Here is a 16,107-nt window from a genome sequence, read left to right on the forward strand (position 1 = left end):
TGGACTAGTAACCAGCAGGTAGCCTAGTGGTTAGAGTGTTGGACTAGTAACCAGCAGGTAGCCTAGTGGTTAGAGTGTTGGACTAGTAACCAGCAGGTAGCCTAGTGGTTAGAGTGTTGGACTAGTAACCAGCAGGTAGCCTAGTGGTTAGAGTGTTGGACTAGTAACCAGCAGGTAGCCTAGTGGTTAGAGTGTTGGACTAGTAACCAGCAGGTAGCCTAGTGGTTAGACCATTGGACTAGTAACCAGCAGGTAGTCTAGTGGTTAGAACATTGGACTAGTAACCAGCAGGTAGCCTAGTGGTTAGACCATTGGACTAGTAACCAGCAGGTAGTCTAGTGGTTAGAGTGTTGGACTAGTAACCAGTAGGTAGCCTAGTGGTTAGAGTGTTGGACCAGTAACCAGCAGGTAGCCTAGTGGTTAGAGTGTTGGACTAGTAACCAGCAGGTAGCCTAGTGGTTAGAGTGTTGGACTAGTAACCAGCAGGTAGCCTAGTGGTTAGAGTATTGGACTAGTAACCAGCAGGTAGCCTAGTGGTTAGAGTGTTGGACTAGTAACCAGCAGGTAGCCTAGTGGTTAGAGCGTTGGACTAGTAACTGAAAGGTTGCTGGATCAAATCCCCGAGCAGACAAGGTAAAAATATGTTGTTCTGCCCCTGAACAAGGCAGTTAACCTGCTGTTCCTAGGCTGTCGTTGAAAATAAGAATTTGTTCTTACAAAAAATATAATATCATTTAAAGGGTGGGGGTGTGTATCTTTCCAGAGCATCAGTATGTGACGCTGATAAGGGGACAGACATTACATGAGTCATTGGTTTGTGATGTTGATGTTCACAGCCAGAGAGAAACATTCATTTAATGATTTGTTAACGATACAACAGTCTGTCGCTTCAAGGGCCATTTGGCAAGCTCTTCTGTCTGCAACTGACCTGGCCAAAGAGCAACAGACAGGTGTGTTTATTTGCTAAAGCAAACACCTACTGGACCTAACAACCACTGTAAAACTGTCTGCATGGTTCCTGGATATCAAGGTCCAGGAGACACATCAGACCCAGTCTCATGACGATAATTAGATTATAGAACTAAATGTGGGAATGAACAAACTAAATCACTATGGCTAGCATTCACAATCAAACACAACCAATCACTATGGCTAGCATTCACAATCAAACACAACCAATCACTATGGCTAGCATTCACAATCAAACACTACCAATCACTATGGCTAGCATTCACAATCAAACACAACCAATCACTATGGCTAGCATTCACAATCAAACACAACCAATCACTATGGCTAGCATTCACAATCAAACACAACCAATCACTATGGCTAGCATTCACAATCAAACACAACCAATCACTATGGCTAGCATTCACAATCAAACACAACCAATCACTATGGCTAGCATTCACAATCAAACACAACCAATCACTATGGCTAGCATTCATAACCAATTACACCCAATCACTATGGCTAGCATTCACAATCAAACACAACCAATCACTATGGCTAGCATTCACAATCAAACACTACCAATCACTATGGCTAGCATTCACAATCAAACACATACAATCACTATGGCTAGCATTCACAATCAAACACAACCAATCACTATGGCTAGCATTCACAATCAAACACAACCAATCACTATGGCTAGCATTCATAATCAAACACAACCAATCACTATGGCTAGCATTCACAATCAAACACAACCAATCACGATGGCTAGCATTCACAATCAAACACAACCAATCACTATGGCTAGCATTCACAATCAAACACAACCAATCACTATGGCTAGCATTCATAACCAATTACACCCAATCACTATGGCTAGCATTCACAATCAAACACAACCAATCACGATGGCTAGCATTCATAATCAAACACAACCAATCACTATGGCTAGCATTCATAATCAAACACAACCAATCACTATGGCTAGCATTCACAATCAAACACAACCAATCACTATGGCTAGCATTCACAATCAAACTCAACCAATCACTATGGCTAGCATTCATAACCAATTACACCCAATCACTATGGCTAGCATTCACAATCAAACACAACCAATCACTACGGCTAGCATTCACAATCAAACACAACCAATCACTATGGCTAGCATTCACAATCAAACACAACCAATCACGATGGCTAGCATTCACAATCAAACACAACCAATCACTATGGCTAGCATTCATAATCAAACACAACCAATCACTATGGCTAGCATTCACAATCAAACACAACCAATCACTATGGCTAGCATTCACAATCAAACACAACCAATCACTATGGCTAGCATTCATAACCAATTACACCCAATCACTATGGCTAGCATTCACAATCAAACACAACCAATCACGATGGCTAGCATTCATAATCAAACACAACCAATCACTATGGCTAGCATTCATAATCAAACACAACCAATCACTATGGCTAGCATTCATAACCAAATCTATTCTTTAACTTTACCTCCGAGTTCCTTTACATTCAAGATGGCGTTTGGGAACGGTACTGCTTTGATGCTGAAGCCTGAGAGAAAGAAAGATATTGGGACAGGGTCAGACTAACATGTAGAAGAAGAGAGACAGTCAGACTAACATGTAGAAGAAGAGAGACAGTCAGACTAACATGTAGAAGAAGAGAGACAGTCAGACTAACATGTAGAAGAAGAGAGACAGTCAGACTAACATGTAGAAGAAGAGAGACAGTCAGACTAACATGTAGAAGAAGAGAGACAGTCAGACTAACATGTAGAAGAAGAGAGACAGTCAGACTAACATGTAGAAGAGAGACAGTCAGACTAACATGTAGAAGAAGAGAGACAGTCAGACTAACATGTAGAAGAAGAGAGACAGTCAGACTAACATGTAGAAGAAGAGAGACAGTCAGACTAACATGTAGAAGAAGAGAGACAGTCAGACTAACATGTAGAAGAGAGACAGTCAGACTAACATGTAGAAGAGAGACAGTCAGACTAACATGTAGAAGAGAGACAGTCAGACTAACATGTAGAAGAGAGAAAGTCAGACTAACATGTAGAAGAAGAGAGACAGTCAGACTAACATGTAGAAGAGAGACAGTCAGACTAACATGTAGAAGAGAGACAGTCAGACTAACATGTAGAAGAGAGACAGTCAGAATAACATGTAGAACAAGAGAGACGGTCAGACTAACATGTAGAAGAAGAGAGACAGTCAGACTAACATGTAGAACAAGAGAGACAGTCAGACTAACATGTAGAAGAAGAGAGACAGTCAGACTAACATGTAGAAGAAGAGAGACAGTCAGACTAACATGTAGAAGAGAGACAGTCAGACTAACATGTAGAAGAGAGACAGTCAGACTAACATGTAGAAGAGAGACAGTCAGACTAACATGTAGAGAGACAGTCAGACTAACATGTAGAAGAGAGAGAAGTCAGACTAACATGAAGAAGAGACAGTCAGACTAACATGTAGGAGACAGTCAGACTAACATGTAGAAGAAGAGAGACAGTCAGACTAACATGTAGAAGAGAGACAGTCAGACTAACATGTAGAAGAGAGACAGTCAGACTAACATGTAGAAGAGAGAAAGTCAGACTAACATGTAGAAGAGAGACAGTCAGACTAACATGTAGAAGAGAGACAGTCAGACTAACATGTAGAAGAAGAGAGACAGTCAGACTAACATGTAGAAGAGAGACAGTCAGACTAACATGTAGAAGAGAGACAGTCAGACTAACATGTAGAAGAGAGACAGTCAGACTAACATGTAGAAGAGAGACAGTCAGACTAACATGTAGAAGAAGAGAGACAGTCAGACTAACATGTAGAAGAAGAGAGACAGTCAGACTAACATGTAGAAGAGAGACAGTCAGACTAACATGTAGAAGAGAGACAGTCAGACTAACATGTAGAAGAAGAGACAGAGTCAGACTAACATGTAGAAGAGAGACAGACTAACATGTAGAAGAGAGACAGAATCAGACTAACATGTAGGAGACAGTCAGACTAACATGTAGAACAAGAGAGACAGTCAGACTAACATGTAGAAGAAGAGAGACAGAGTCAGACTAACATGTAGAAGAAGAGAGACAGTCAGACTAACATGTAGAAGAAGAGAGACAGTCAGACTAACATGTAGAAGAAGAGAGACAGAGTCAGACTAACATGTAGAAGAAGAGAGACAGTCAGACTAACATGTAGAAGAAGAGACAGTCAGACTAACATGTAGAAGAAGAGAGACAGTCAGACTAACATGTAGAAGAAGAGAGACAGTCAGACTAACATGTAGAAGAGAGACAGTCAGACTAACATGTAGAAGAGAGACAGTCAGACTAACATGTAGAAGAAGAGAGACAGTCAGACTAACATGTAGAAGAAGAGAGACAGTCAGACTAACATGTAGAAGAAGAGACAGATTCAGACTAAACATGTAGGAATGATTGAATTGTAATAGAATTGACCCTGAAACATTTGTTGGTCCTCTTAAAAAATCATTTGAAAATCTACTTCCCCACATCCAGAATATTCCAACGAAACGTTTAGCGAATTATTTCAAAACCACCAACATGTTGAGTTAACAAGAGATGACATTTGAAAACACAAGTGTGTTTTAGTGTCAGGGTTACCAAAACAGAGCAGTGTTTGAGACGTTTGTGGTTCCAGTTTAACAACAATCTAAACCATATGATCCCAACTCTAAACCCAGAGCTTTTCAACATGTTGAGAAGAACACAGTCTTGCAAAACTCTCCTGCAGGTGTACTGTACCTGCATTCAACAGCAGAGGCTCTCTCTCATCCAACCATCTGTCTGTCTGTCTGTCTGTCTGTCTGTCTGTCTCCGTCTGTCTGTCTGTCTCCGTCTGTCTGTCTGTCTGTCTCCGTCTGTCTGTCTGTCTGTCTGTCTGTCTCAGTCTGTCTCAGTCTGTCTGTCTGTCTCCGTCTGTCTGTCTGTCTGTCTCCGTCTGTCTGTCTGTCTGTCTGTCTCCGTCTGTCTGTCTGTCTGTCTCCGTCTGTCTGTCTGTCTGTCTCCGTCTGTCTGTCTGTCTCCGTCTGTCTGTCTGTCTGTCTCCGTCTGTCTGTCTGTCTGTCTCCGTCTGTCTGTCTGTCTGTCTCTGTCTGTCTGTCTGTCTCCGTCTGTCTGTCTGTCTCCGTCTGTCTGTCTGTCTCCGTCTGTCTGTCTGTCTCCGTCTGTCTGTCTCCGTCTGTCTCCGTATGTCTGTCTCCGTCCGTCCGTCCGTCTGTCCGTCTGTGTCTATCTCCGTCTGTCTGTCTGTGTCTATCTCCGTCTGTCTGTCTGTCTGTCTGTCTGTCTGTCTGTCTGTCTGTCTGTGTCTATCTCTGTCTGTCTGTCTGTCTGTGTCTGTCTCCATCTGTCTGTCTGTCTGTCTGTCTGTCTGTCTGTCTGTCTGTCTCTGTCTGTCTGTCTGTCTGTCTGTCTCCGTCTGTCTGTCTGTCTCCGTCTGTCTGTCTCCGTCTGTCTGTCTGTCTCCGTCTGTCTGTCTGTCTGTCTCCGTCTGTCTGTCTGTCTCCGTCTGTCTGTCTGTCTCCGTCTGTCTGTCTCCGTCTGTCTGTCTCCGTCTGTCTGTCTCCGTCTGTCTCCGTATGTCTGTCTCCGTCCGTCCGTCGTCTGTCCGTCTGTGTCTATCTCCGTCTGTCTGTCTGTCTGTCTGTCTGTCTGTCTGTCTGTCTGTCTGTCTGTCTGTCTGTCTGTCTGTCTGTCTATCTCTCTCTGTCTGTCTGTCTGTGTCTGTCTGTGTCTGTCTGTGTCTGTCTGTCTGCCTGTCTGTCTGTGTCTGCCTGTCTGTCTGTCTGTCTCTGTCTCTGCCTGTCTGTCTATCTGTCTGTCTGTCTGTCTGTCTGTGTCTGTCTGTCTGTGTCTGTCTGTCTGTGTCTGTCTGTGTCTGTCTGTCTGTCTCTGTCTGTGTCTGTCTGTCTGCCTGTCTGTCTGTGTCTGCCTGTCTGTCTGTCTCTGTCTCTGCCTCTGCCTGTCTGTCTATCTGTCTGTCTGTCTGTCTGTCTGTCTGTCTGTCTGTGTCTGTCTGTGTCTGTCTGTCTGTGTCTGTCTGTCTGCCTGTCTGTGTCTGTCTGTCTGTCTCTGTCTGCCTGTCTGTGTCTGTCTGTCTCTGCCTGTCTGTCTGTCTGCCTGTCTGCCTGCCTGCCTGCCTGTCTGTGTCTGTCTGTCTGTCTGTCTCTGTCTGCCTGTCTGTCTGTCTGTGTCTGTCTGTCTCTGTCTCTGCCTGTCTGTCTGTCTGTCTGTCTGCCGGTCTGCCTGCCTGCCTGCCTGTCTGTCTGTCTGTGTCTGCCTACCTGCCTGTCTGTCTGCCTGTCGGTCTGTCTGTCTGTGTCTGCCTACCTGCCTGTCTGTCTGTGTCTGCCTACCTGCCTGTCTGTCTGTGTCTGCCTACCTGTCTGTCTGTCTGCCTGTCTGTGTCTGCCTACCTGCCTGTCTGTCTGTGTCTGCCTGTGTCTGTCTGTCTGTCTGTCTGTCTGTCTGTCTGTCTGTCTGTCTGTCTGTCTGTCTGTCTGTCTGTCTGTCTGTCTGTCTGTGTCTGCCTACCTGCCTGTCTGTATGTGTCTGCCTACCTGCCTGCCTGTCTGTCTGTAGCCATCGGTAGACAGTAAGCATGCTGACAGCTTCATCTTAACCCTACCTTCAGAAGGGTTGCCAGAATAACTCCCCACATAGGTAAATAACGGCTGTATTTTATCTATTAAAGCCCCAGCAGACAGCCAGAGGACGGGGTTTTTCTCCCTCCCTGCACTCAGAGTAATGTCTTTATATTTAGCCGTGGGTTTGAGGTTGAAGTGGCAGTGAGCAAAGGCAACTCTGGACTGTGTCTGCGGAGAAGAAGGAGAATAATCATGGCCCAATCCCTGAGGTTTAGGGGTACGGGAAGAGGAATGGAGAGTGGAGAGAGGAGAGGGGAGGAGAGAGGAGAGGGGAAGGGGAGAGGGGAGAGAGGAGAGAGGGACAGAGGGGGGAGAGGGATGGAAAGGGGAGAGAAGAGAGGGATGGAAAGGGAAGAGAGGAGAGGGGATAGGATAGGATAGGGGAGAGGGATGGAGAGGAGAGAGACGAGAGGAGAGACGAGAGGGGAGAGGAGATAGGAGAGAGGATAGGGTAGAGGAGAGAGTATAGGGTAGAGGAAAGGGGAAAGGGTAGAGGGATGGAGAGGGGAGAGAGGAGATGGGAGAGGAGCGAGGGTAGAGGAGAGGGGATAGGGTAGGGTAGAGGAGAGAGAAGAGAAGAGACGAGAGAGGATAGGGGAGAGGAGAGGGAAAGGGGAGAGGGTATAGGGGGAGGAGAGGAGATAGGGTAGAGAGAGGAGAGGGGAGTTGGTAGATGAGAGGGGATAGTGTAGAGGAGAGCGGAGAGGTTAGAGGAGAGAGGAGGGGAGAGGGGAGGGGAAAGGGCGAGGGAATAGGGTAGAGGGTAGAGGAGAGGGGAAAGGGGAGAGGAGAGCAGAAAGGGGAGAGAGGGAGGAGAGGGGATTGGGAGAAGAGAGAAGCGAGAAGGGAGAGGGATGGAGAAGGGAGAGTGGAGAGGGGATAGGGTAGAGGAGAAGAGATAGGGGAGAGGAGAGAGGGGAGGGGAGAGGTGAGAGGGGAGAGGAGGAGGAGAGGAGAAGGAGAGGGGAGTGTAGATTGGACAGGGGACAAAGGAGAGTGGAGCAGGGTGATGTTTTTTGGCAGAGTGATATACTCGTTTTGGTAGGGGTGATAAACTCGTTTTGGCAGGGGTGATAAACTCGTTTTGGCAGGGGTGATATACTAGTTTTGGCAGGGGTGATAAACTCGTTTTGGCAGGGGTGATATACTCGTGTTGGCAGGGGTGATATACTCGATTTGGCAGGGGTGATATACTCAGGGGTTTTGGCAGGGGTGATATACTCGTTTTGGCAGGGGTGATATACTCGTTTTGGCAGGGGTGATATACTCGTTTTGGCAGGGGTGATATACTCGTTTTGGCAGGGGTGATATACTCGTTTTGGCAGGGGTGATATACTCGTTTTGGCAGGGGTGATATACTCGTTTTGGCAGGGGTGATATACTCGTTTTGGCAGGGGGGGTGATAAACTCGTTTTGGCAGGGGTGATATACTCGATTTGGCAGGGGTGATATACTCGTTTTGGCAGGGGTGATATACTCGCTTTGGCAGGGGTGATATACTCGATTTGGCAGGGGTGATATACTAGCCCTAAGCCTTATCTTCTTCTGAAAAAGAGAAAGCTTTCTGGGATTTCTCTCGCCCCTCGTTCTTTCTTTCTGATCATGGAAGACAATATAATAGTTTTGCCAACAGATAAATCAATAGATAGATAGACAAGGCATTCTGTGTGTGTGTGTGTATGTATGTGTGTGTGTGTGTGTCGGTACCTGTGGTAGGACCGATGCCGTGGCTCCCTTCGTTACACAGCCACGCCAGTAGGCTGCTCTTGCCTGCCCCAGTCAGTCCGATACACACCACATCATACTCTGGTCTGGACGGGGGAGGTCCTTTACAACACAGTGCCCGGAAACACTACAGAGAAACAAGAACACAGAACACTTTAATAATCATCACAGCTATAGGATGCTGGTGGGAGGAGCTATAGGAGGACGGGCTCCTCCCACCAGCATCCTATAGCTCCTCCCACCAGCATTGTATAGCCCCTCCCACCAGCCTCCTATAGCTCCTCCCACCAGCATCATATAGCTCCTCCCTCCAGCCTCCTATAGCTCCTCCCACCAGCATTGTATAGCCCCTCCCACCAGCCTTCTATGGCTCCTCCCACCAGCATCATATAGCCCCTCCCTCCAGCCTCCTATAGCTCCTCCCACCAGCCTCCTATAGCTCCAATGACCCTGTCCTCCTATAGCTCCTCCCACCAGCCTCATATAGCTCCTCCCACCAGCATCCTATAGATCCTCCCACCAGCCTCCTATAACTCCAATGACCCTGTCCTCCTATAGCTCCTCCCACCAGCCTCATATAGCTCCTCCCACCAGCATCCTATAGATCCTCCCACCAGCCTCCTATAGCTCCAATGACCCTGTCCTCCTATAGCTCCTCCCACCAGCATCCAAAAGATCCTCCCACCAGCATCCTATAGCTCCCCCCACCAGCATTATATAGCTCCAATGAGCCAGTCCTCCGATAGCTCCTCTCACCAGCATCCTATAGCTCCAATAAACCCGTCCTCCTATAGCTCCTCTCACCAGCATCCTATAGCTCCAATAAACCCGTCCTCCTACAGCGCCTCCCATCAGCATCCTATAGCTCCTCCCATCAGCATCCTATAGCTCCTCCCACAAGCATCCTATATCTCCAATGAGCCCGTCCTCATATAGCTCCTCCCACCATCATCCTACAGCTCCTCCCACCAGCCTCCTACAGCTCCTCCCACCAGCATCCTATAGCTCCCCACCAGCATTATATAGCTCCAATGAGCCCGTCCTCCTATAGCTCCTCCCACCAGCCTCCTACAGCTCCTCCCACCAGCCTCCTATAGCTCCAATGAGCCCGTCCTCCTATAGCTCCTCCCACCAGCATCCTATAGCTCCAATGAGCCCGTCCTCCTATAGCTCCTCCCACCAGCATCCTATAGCTCCAATGATCCCGTCCTCCTATAGCTCCTCCCACCAGCATCCTATAGCTCCAATGATCCCATCCTCCTCTTGCTCCTCCCACCAGTGTGCAGGTGAATGACCACTAGTGGCTCTATGATGTAACACATTAAGAGGTACTGGGAACTGTGATTGTTTAAAGCAGCTCAGGACAGTTGTATAAACTAAACCAGACACCTATACCACCTTGTCTCTCTTTGCCTTCGGAAAGAATTCAGACCCCTTTTTTCCCACAATTTGTTACATTGTTACATTACAGCCTTATTATTAAACCCCCCCCCCAGGTTTTTAGACATTTTGGGGAAATTTTTTAAATAATAATAAGTTATTTTCATGTACATTGTATTCAGACCCTTTGCAGGTGCATCCTGTTTCCATTGATCATCCTTGAGATGTTTCTACAACTTGGAGTCCACCTGTGGTAAATTCAATTGATTGGACATGATTTTGAAAGGCACACACCTGTCTATATAAGGTCCCACAGTTGACAGTGCATGTCAGAGCAAAAACCAAGCCATGAGGTTGAAGGAATTGTCCGTAGAGCTCCGAGACAGGATTGTGTCGTGGCACAGATCTGGGGAAGGGTACGAAAACATTTCTGCAGCATTGAAGGTCCCCAAGAACACAGTGGCCTCCATCATTCTTAAATGGAAGAAGTTTGGAGCCCCCAAGACTCTTCTTAGAGCTGGCGGCCTGGCCAAACTGAGCAATCGGCAGAGAAGGGCCTTGGTCAGGGAGGTGACCAAGAACCTGATGGTCACTCTGACAGAGCTCCAGATTTCCTCTGTGGAGATGGGAGAGGCATCCAGAAGGATAGGTATCTCTGCAGCACTCCACCAATCAGGTCTCTATGGTAGAGTAGCCAGACGGAAGTCACACCTCAGTAAAAGACACATGACGCATGAATTTTTCAAAAGGCACCGAAAGGACGAGAAACAAGGTTCTCTGGCCTGATGAAACCAAGATTGAACTCTTCAGCCTGAATGCCGAGCATCACATCTGGAGGAAGCCGGGCACCATCCCTACGGTGAAGCATGGTGGTGGTAGAATCATTATATTTTTTATTTTATTTAACTAGGCAAGTCAGTTAAGAACACATTTTTACTCACGATGACGGCCTACCCTGGCCGAACCCGGCCGACGCTGGGACAATTTTGTGCCGCCCTATGGGACTCCCAATCACAGCCAGATGTGATACAGTCTGGATTCGAACCAGACTGTATCACTGGTGTGATGCCTCTTGCACTGAGATGCAGTGCCTTAGACCACCACAGTGCCTCAGACCACCACAGTGCCTCAGACCACCACAGTGCCTTAGACCACCACAGTGCCTCAGACCACCACAGTGCAGTGCCTCAGACCACCACAGTGCCTCAAACCACCACAGTGCCTCAGACCACCACAGTGCCTCAGACCACCACAGTGCCTCAGACCACCACAGTGCCTCAGACCAACACAGTGCCTCAGACCAACACAGTGCCTCAGACCAACACAGTGCCTCAGACCAACACAGTGCCTCAGACCAACACAGTGCCTCAGACCACCACAGTGCCTCAGACCAACACAGTGCCTCAGACCAACACAGTGCCTCAGACCACCACAGTGCCTCAGACCACCACAGTGCCTCAGACCACCACAGTGCCTTAGACCACCACAGTGCCTCAGACCACCACAGTGCCTCAGACCACCACAGTGCCTCAGACCACCACAGTGCCTCAGACCACCACAGTGCCTCAGACCACCACAGTGCCTCAGACCAACACAGTGCCTCAGACCACCACAGTGCCTCAGACCACCACAGTGCCTCAGACCACCACAGTGCCTCAGACCACCACAGTGCCTCAGACCACCACAGTGCCTCAGACCACCACAGTGCCTCAGACCACCACAGTGCCTCAGACCACCACAGTGCCTCAGACCACCACAGTGCCTCAGACCACCAGTAGGGAGCCCGTCATGTTGTGGGGATGTTTTTCAGCGGAACTCTGGAACTGAGTTGACCATCAGGGACTGGGAGACTAGTCGGGATCGAGGGAAATATTAACGGAGCAAAGTACAGAAAGATCCTTGATGAAAGACCTGCTCCAGAGCGCTCAGGACCTCAGACTGGGGAAAAGGTTCACCTTCCAACAGGACAACAACCCTTAGCACACAGCTTCAGAACAAGTCACTGAATGTCCTTGAGTGGCCCAGTCAGAGCCCGGACTTGAACCCGATGGAACAGCCCTGGAGACACCTGATTCTATAAGCTAGGCATTATCTGTTCTATACAATAGGTTTCTATCTGAACGTTTTATAGCCATAAAGACATTTGACGTGGTAAACAGCCTAATGAAACCCAGCCACTTTAAGCATGGGGATCAGTAGCAGAACATGGTTCCTTCCTCAGACATAACAGAGTCCTCTGGTCTAGGAGCCCCAGCCAGCCAGACAGATAGCAAAGCAGCCAGACAGACAAACAGACTCAATGAACCAGGGTCTATCTGCAACAAACACCTCTCTCTCTCTCCCCAACCCCCTCCTGGTTCCCGTCCCTTCCCCAGAGCCCTCTGATCTAGTAGCCTGTGAACCAGGGTCACCCTGCCAAAACACGCTGCCTGTTTGAAGGAGACATGGAGAATCTGTTTGAAGGAGACATGGAGAATCTGTTTGAAGGAGACATGGAGAATCTGTTTGAAGGAGACATAGAGAATCTGTTTGAAGGAGACATAGAGAATCTGTTTGAAGGAGACATGGAGAATCTGTTTGAAGGAGACATGGAGAATCTGTTTGAAGGAGACATGGAGAATCTGTTTCAAGGAGACATGGAGAATCTGTTTGAAGGAGACATGGAGAATCTGTCCGACCAACGGAATCAGACAAGGCAACAGCCGGCCGATGTAGACCTAGCAACACGACTCTTTGGTGTCTGTGTGTGTGTGGCAATCCGACCCCCCCCCCCTCCCGGCTTCCCTGTGACCCCTCTTCAGAGTCTGCTGCTACCCTGAGTTAGGAAACATTCCCCCAAACCACCACATTGGAGGAACAGAATGTTGTGTGTGTGTGTGTGTGTATGTGTGTGTGTGTGTGTCATACAGGAGCCAGGATAGGGAACTAAAGCTGCTGGGCTTGTTTGAGGAGCCCCTGCCTAGAAAACGACCGATAATTGTCCGAGCCCGATATTGGCGGGCCTATCTAAACTGCTACTGTGCCAGAAGCCATTCACCTCCTGAGCCACAAACACTGTCCTGCTGAGGAATGTCTAGCAGCTCATTATCCAAAAAGGAAGGTGCAGTATTGAGAAAACAGATGAATTGGACACAATAACCAAAACCCTGATGCAAATATTACTTTAAATCACTAATAATAATGCTTGTGTTGACGTGCACGGACACTCATGTCATAAGCAAGCTAGAGCAGTAGAGCTGGGACTATAAACCGAACATTACCAACACCCACATTTCTAACTCATAACGAAGCAATTTTTATGTTGGTAATTATTCGGTGTTCCAGCCTGCATTAAACAATAGCATACGGAGCGAGGCGGGAGGTATGAATGTGAAACAGCATAGGAAAAGAGCATTTGCTCCCAGATCCAACCAGAGCCGAGTTCTATCCCACACTTCCTACACCTGTTGTGGGCAGTTCTCTCAAGTGATGTTGCAAGTAGAACCGTTCATTAGTGATGTTGCAGTAGCTTCATTCATTAGTGATGCTGCAGTAGCCTCGTTCATTAGTGATGCTGCCAGAAGCCTCGTTCATTAGTGATGTTGCAGTAGCCTCGTTCATTAGTGATGTTGCAGTAGCCTCATTCATTAGTGATGTTAGTGATGTTGCAGTAGCCTCGTTCATTAGGAGGGGAAATGAACAAAGACAAAGAGAACGCAGGCCCAGCAATCCAAGAACAATTACCACCAAAGAAGGACGTAGTGTCTGCTGTTTAGGCATATTATGGTTTTAAGCCTAGTGACATGGAGAAGAGTGAGGAAGAGTGTTATACACCTAGTGACATGGAGAAGAGTGAGGAAGAGTGTTATACACCTAGTGACATGGAGAAGAGTGAGGAAGAGTGTTATACACCTAGTGACATGGAGAAGAGTGAGGAAGAGTGTTATACACCTAGTGACATGGAGAAGAGTGTTATACACCTAGTGACATGGAGCAGAGTGTTATACACCTAGTGACATGGAGCAGAGTGTTATAATATATGATATAAAATGCTAACCTCCCCTGTTATTGTAATGGTTAGAGGTTAGCATGGCTTGGGGGTATGATATAAAATGCTAACCTCCCCTGTTATTGTAATGGTTAGAGGTTAGCATGGCTTGGGGGTATGATATAAAATGCTAACCTCCCCTGTTATTGTAATGGTGAGAGGTTAGCATGTCTTGTGGGTATGATATAAAATGCTAACCTCTCCTGTTATTGTAATGGTGAGAGGTTAGCATGTCTTGGGGGTATGATATAAAATGCTAACCTCCCCTGTTATTGTAAGGAGAGGTTAGCATGTCTTGGGGGTATGATATAAAATGCTAACCTCCCCTGTTATTGTAATGGTGAGAGGTTAGCATGGCTTGGGGGTATGATATAAAATGCTAACCTCCCCTGTTATTGTAAGGAGAGGTTAGCATGTCTTGGGGGTATGATATAAAATGCTAACCTCCCCTGTTATTGTAATGGTGAGAGGTTAGCATGTCTTGTGGGTATGATATAAAATGCTAACCTCCCCTGTTATTGTAAGGAGAGGTTAGCATGTCTTGGGGGTATGATATAAAATGCTAACCTCTCCTGTTATTGTAATGGTGAGAGGTTAGCATGTCTTGGGGGTATGATATAAAATGCTAACCTCCCCTGTTATTGTAAGGAGAGGTTAGCATGTCTTGGGGGTATGATATAAAATGCTAACCTCCCCTGTTATTGTAAGGAGAGGTTAGCACGTCTTGGGGGACTGACACAATACATCATTTACCATTTAGTACAATTGGGTACAAAATAATCTGAAACACAACCAAAACAAACAGCAAACGCATCCAACCAATTTGTAGAGCCACAAGCATGATGTAGTCATTGCGTGCTAGGAATGCGGGACCAAATACGATTTACTACCTTAATACAAATACAATTTATCTTGTCCCAATACTTTTGGTCCCATTAAAATGGGGGGGGGCACAATGTATGAAAAGTGTTATAAATAATTTATAAACGGTTGACCAGATATGGATGAAAATAACAAATCAAATTAATGGTGACGATCTGCACTTTAACTTCATAGGGATTGTTTGGTTGAAAATCCAAACATTTGGAGTTTAGAGCCAAAAGAAGAACAAATGCTTCAGTGTCTCATTAATTACAGAGGGCACTGTAATTCATATCATAGGCCTAATAGTACTGTATAGATCGTTTTACTTACACACAATATAGCTGGATCACCCTGTCCTGCCCCTAGGGGTCCACGGCTCTGCAGCGCCCCAACCCAACCCAACACACCTCACTCAGATTTAGGATCTTAGTGAAACATTCCTTTTTGGTTTCAGGTGTGTTAGGCCAAGGCAAGAGTGACAAGCCACAGGACGGTACAACCCCAGGGCCAGGACTGAGCAACCCAGCAGCTGCCTAAATAGGTCTCTCCCCTGACTTGGGCATGTTTTCAATACAGACTCCTTTTGTCGTACAGTATTCCATATAAGGCATCCAGACCTTATGAAAGTTGCCCAGTAAACCCTTAATCTGGTAATAAATCAAATCCAGTGATACATAACTTGACATTTCTGCTATCCATTGTGACATTGTGGGAGGATTACCAACCTTCCAATTAAGGGCAATGCATTTCCTAGCCACTATAAATGCTGGGTTACACAGTTTCTTCTGAAAACAGTCTCCAAGTCTTCCAAGCAAACAAAAAGGAAGAATCTGTAGACACGCTGAGAATAAAGAACATACTCGTTGTCAGAATTCAGCCAGCCTTCCCAAAACTATAGTACATGTAAATATGTCCCTTTGTGTTTTACACCTCCAAGCAGAGGAATGACATGTCTGAGGGCATGATATTCTGTTTCACTGACATATAGAACGTTCTATGGATGGTCTCAAACTGCAGTCATTTATGTCTGAGATGATATGAACATGACTGGCGATTCAAACATAGCTGTATCTATTCATCATCATCATCAATAGTGTCTCCCAGGTCTTCTTCACATATTGTTTCATATGTTTTGTGTCATCGGGAAAAGCCTCCATTAACCCTTGATATAGTTCGGAAATAAACTTTATAGGTTTGTCAGATTGACTTAAAATAGTTTCAATCTTTGAAGCTTCTGGCTTATCCAGTGTTTCCATACACACAACAGCTGTTAGAAACTGCTACCTGGCAGATATTGAGATAGCTAGAGGCTAGAGCTGAACTGGGTTTGGTAGCTACTAGCTAGCTACTGTACCTAGTTCATTCACTTCAGTCAAGAGGGGATGAAACATTAGCTAATGTTACATGTCAGTTAGCTACACTACTAGCTCAACACTGGG

At 46.6% G+C, this 16,107-nt stretch overlaps 1 protein-coding gene across 2 annotated transcripts in view; it reads right to left on the reverse strand.

Moving 5' to 3' along the window:
- The window catches only part of arl15a (ADP-ribosylation factor-like 15a), a 348,055-nt gene that overhangs the window by 224,116 nt on the left and 107,832 nt on the right, over positions 1 to 16,107 (reverse strand). For both annotated transcript variants that reach the window (XM_042331231.1, XM_042331230.1), the window contains exons 2-3: positions 8,380 to 8,524; positions 2,485 to 2,544 (exon numbers count right to left, since the gene is read on the reverse strand). In XM_042331231.1, the coding sequence (XP_042187165.1) occupies positions 2,485 to 2,544; positions 8,380 to 8,524 (205 nt within the window). The remainder of the gene's footprint in view (positions 1 to 2,484; positions 2,545 to 8,379; positions 8,525 to 16,107) is intronic.

The sequence above is a fragment of the Oncorhynchus tshawytscha genome, linkage group LG12, assembly GCF_018296145.1.
Source record: "Oncorhynchus tshawytscha isolate Ot180627B linkage group LG12, Otsh_v2.0, whole genome shotgun sequence".
NCBI lineage: Eukaryota > Metazoa > Chordata > Actinopteri > Salmoniformes > Salmonidae > Oncorhynchus > Oncorhynchus tshawytscha.